We start from the raw sequence: 4,485 nt of genomic DNA, 5'->3' as shown, positions 1-4,485 counted from the left end.
GAGAAGGAATGGTTTTGATGGAATGGGATTCCATGTGTAATGGATGATTCCATTCCATTGTGCAACCAAACACATCTTATTTCATTCCTACGTAATGAATCATTACATTCCGTCTGTCATTACTGCATAACAAACTCTACCTTAATACAAAAAAGGTTGAAAAATAGTAAGGAAATACAAACCATAATGGAATGTGCAATTACTTGATTCCAGCCCCAACGTTTCTCTAACTATTGTTGATTTTTTTATATGAGGAAATGATGTGAAACTATCACTTGAAATATTCAAAGAAATATTTTTATTATTTCTAACGCTTGTACTCACCGAAAAGGACTGAAAGTCTGTCCAATATTTCATCCAAAATGTTAAATCTTTTGTTTATTTTTGAATGAATAAAAGTTTTAGTTTTTTAATTGGTTAATTATAAACAGTTTAAATTTCCTTGAAACATGGCAAGCCTGATATTTCAATGAATCATAACATTCAAATTTTAGCCATTGATAAATATTCCGTCCAAAACCATATAAACATTCTAAATTTCCCACAAGATTTCGTAAAAGCTGTATCAAAATTAGCAGGCATGATCAACCATTTAAGCAACAAGACTTTGTTCATCCTTGTTTTAAACTTCGGTTTATGCACTTTGCTGGTTCCGGTTCAGGTTTCAGCCAGGTTGCAACGGTTACATCACCAGATAAACAATGGGTCGCTTAGCTTTTTGGCAATCGGGGATTGGGGTCGAAAAGGGTGGTACAATCAATCTCAAGTTGCTGTTCAGGTTTCCATTTTCCTCCATCTTGGCTGTGTGTAGTTGTTACATTTGTGGGATTAATTATTTAGTGAGATCGTTGCAGATGGGAATCATTGCAGACAAACTAGATATAGATTTTGTAGTTTCCACCGGAGATAATTTCTATGATGACGGGTTAACCGGCGTGGACGATCCAGCCTTTGATGAGTCGTTTAAATACGTATATGCTGCCCCCAGCCTTCAAAAACAGTGGTACACTGGTTGGTATATTTGTATATCACGACTCCTGTTTATTAACTCATTGAATTTTAATAATCTAAACTATTATGTAATAGTTGATAATAAATTATTATTACTATGCGTTAAATGTCAACAACAATCTCACAAAACTAGCTCATTATGTTCAATCTGAATGAACAAGTAGTATCTGTACCCACGTGTTACAACGGAAAGGATTTAATGCATTATATTTTTGAAAGCTACCGTTAGTTTTGGCGGGTGCAGGATCAGTTTCAGTTTGTTTTGTTACGATAAAGAGTTTTGTGCCAAAAGTTTCATTAACAAGTTGATAGCTTACAAGTAAAGATGTTTTCCAAAGGCAGAAGTTTTATAACCAAAGTTGATACATAAAAGAAAATATGTGAAAGTAAAGTTGAGTGACAAAAGGTATATATATCATATTATTGTGGCAAAAGTGTAGTGAATGAGAGTTTACAAGTCATGTTTTAATCACATATATAATTAGTGACTTTTTTCTTTATCAAGATATTAATTATTTTGAAATAAACATGATTGAAATTCATGAGCAGATAGAGTTACTTTAGTTTTAGAATAGTATTATGCTAGTTACAAAAATGAAAATCATGTGCGTCAGTGATAATATACCGGTGCGTATTAATATCAGCCGATGGATATTAGTTTGAATTATAAAAGTTTAATTCGCTTTCATACTAAATTACGTAGTTAGAGAATCGCTTATCCATCGCTGATTTTCTGTAGTATTGGGGAATCACGATTACCGTGGGGATGTTGAGGCACAATTGGCCCCAATGCTTCGAGAAAGAGATAACAGATGGCGTTGTCTAAGATCTTTTATCGTAAATACAGGTCCATAACCGTGACCTTTTTTATTTCAAGGTGCTTGGCATTCTATAATTCATCCTGTATATATATAGTTTGATCATGTTTGTTATGTAGATATTGCTGAATTGTTCTTCGTGGACACAACTCCTTTCGTGAATATGTACTTTGATGACCCAAAAGATCACCAGTATGATTGGAGAGGCATAGTTCCTCGAGAAGTTTATGTTACCAATCTTTTAAAGGTACACATTTTACTAAAATCAAGTAATAATTATATATACGGATATTTGATTAAAGTTTAAGGATGTTTGATTGAAATTTAAGGATTTGAGATCTGCGTTGAGCGAGTCGAAGGCTAAATGGAAGATTGTGGTCGGGCATCATGGTATCAGAACCACCGGTCACCATTGTGATACTCCTGAACTTGTCACGCATCTTCTACCACTTCTAGAGGTATATTCAGAATCTCATTATGCATGTGAAACTTCCAAGAATCATATTATCAACTCATCTTATGTTCATGCTAACAACGAATACCAAAACCTCACTAATTCCGAAAACGGGCAGTACTCAATAAAGTATTTTCGATATACCATATCAGTGACGGAACCTAAAAAAAGTCAAAAACAGAATGACAAAATCTTGCGGCCTAAATCAGGGAAAAGAGACTATTAACAATAGATATCACTGACGACAGATATCCATAGTTACTGATGGATCATCGCGGAAACATGCACCAACATGCTTAATTACTATTTCAGATGATATTCTGATCAAACTTCAGTGTCGCGTTTACTTTGTTTAAAAAAGTTGCAATAGAAAGTCCATAGCTGATCTGTCGGTAAATTTGTGATACGATTCTGGATAAAAGTGCTTACCGGGATTTTCTTTATTGTTGGCGGGAATACACTCACTGAAACTAAAGATGATTATCCCCGCTTGGGTTTTCAGACCACCCAAAATTTCAATCAGATAAGATCTCAATGGTGAAAGCTGTTGGTAAACGTCAGTAAACTTTGTTCGTGTTTATAAAAATGAATCGTTGATAGATCCTTCCGATGCTAAAAGCCCTTTATTTTGTAGCAGAATTACATGTGTCTGAGCAATTATCATTGTTCTGTTTTAGTTCCTGTCCCCGTTTGTAAAGAGTTTCATGACACTAGCAGCATGCTATGCATCTCTCTTATTCATAGTTAGACATCTAGTGAAAACATTAGCAACCAGACTTGGCATAATATCTAATTTTAGTCTTTAGAGCATCCGCATTACATTATCCATATCAACCCAACCTTATATATTTAAGACTAATATATATTTCTTTTAAAAGAAGGGGTGAAATACAGAGCCACTTCTTTGTGAAAATTCTTAAAAGAAAAAAGAAATATAAATGTATTATTGATAGATATAGACATGAGAAATAAGATGTAGATAGCTCACTAGAGATTTCATTGTGCAACATGAATGCATGTTTAACCTTCACAAACACAATTGCAGGAATATGAAGTTGATTTTTACATAAACGGGCATGATCATTGTCTAGAGCATGTCGCGTGCCAAGATAGGTATGTAAAACAATTAAGCAATTATTTTTAATACGAGTTTTGAAAATGATAATAATGAAAAGAAAACTAACTAGAAGTGAGACAACCTTAAATAAAGGTTCTTACCTTTATACTTCCTTTGTAACTAAAGGTTAGAAAAATACTTATAATAACCCACAATTTGCAGCAAAATACGATTCTTAACAAGTGGTGCCGGATCAAAGGCTTGGTTAGAGGAGAATAAGCCACACGACAGCTGCGGTGTTAAGTTCTTCCATCATGGACAAGGATTCATGTCAATGAAATTAACGAAAAATACAGCTAGATTCGTTTTTTATGATGTTTTTGGTAAATCATTGCATCGATGGAAGACCTCGTTAAAGAAGCAGCTTCATACGTCGATTTAAATTTTCAAATTACATCATGAGCAAACTACAATGATTTAGATAACAATGTATATAATATTTGATGTTTTGCTTGTAAATTCATATAATCTAACCCTATAAATGTCGGGGTCATTTCCCTAGCTATTTCTTTTCAATTATTATATTGTTTTAAGCATTTTCGTTAAGAGCATAAACGAATGATGGACCAGTTGGTAGCAAATAAAAAAAATAAATGTTAGTGGTAATTGCGTGACAAATCAAATGGCATGTCTTTTGATTATTGAAAACACAGCCGAACCTAAAGTCTAGTAAACGAACAGAAGAACACTAAAACAGGAACCAAATAGTAACATAATTACGGGTCAAACGGTACGCTTAAATTTAGACCAGTACATATCGTAAAAATCAAGAGATACCAGAAGCTAATAGTAATCTATATCAATAATTATTTAACTCGTATATAGGGTTGTATAAGCGCTAGACATGAAACTCAAACGCACCAATACTGACGGGGAGATGTGGGTGCACACACCCTTGTCTACATGTACCTGATATTCGAGAATTAAAACATACACCACCTTATAATGTTTCTTAAAAAAGGTTTTGGAATATAGACATCGTGACCTAATAACACTATCAAGGGGGTGTCATGAAACAAAGTACCACTATCATGTGCCCATGACACCTTCACAATTAGTGCTTTCTTGGCTTTATTAATGCATAA

At 33.8% G+C, this 4,485-nt stretch overlaps 1 protein-coding gene across 1 annotated transcript; it reads left to right on the top strand.

The window, feature by feature from the left end:
- The first annotated feature begins 359 nt into the window (after positions 1–359).
- Positions 360–3,873, top strand: LOC143632513 (purple acid phosphatase 7-like). The gene is made up of 7 exons (XM_077101015.1): positions 360–778; positions 855–1,011; positions 1,751–1,858; positions 1,949–2,076; positions 2,159–2,287; positions 3,329–3,396; positions 3,563–3,873. The coding sequence occupies exons 1-7, from the start codon at positions 470–472 to the stop codon at positions 3,780–3,782; spliced, it is 1,119 nt and encodes a 372-aa protein (XP_076957130.1). The 5' UTR covers positions 360–469; the 3' UTR covers positions 3,783–3,873.
- Positions 3,874–4,485: the final 612 nt, after the last annotated feature.

Source organism: Bidens hawaiensis, unplaced genomic scaffold (assembly GCF_021521415.1).
Source record: "Bidens hawaiensis isolate Kalapana, Puna unplaced genomic scaffold, B.hawaiensis_p1.1 tig00006395_1, whole genome shotgun sequence".
NCBI lineage: Eukaryota > Viridiplantae > Streptophyta > Magnoliopsida > Asterales > Asteraceae > Bidens > Bidens hawaiensis.
The sequence above is the reverse complement of the archived record's forward strand: the minus strand, read 5'-3'. Positions and strand labels throughout refer to the sequence as shown.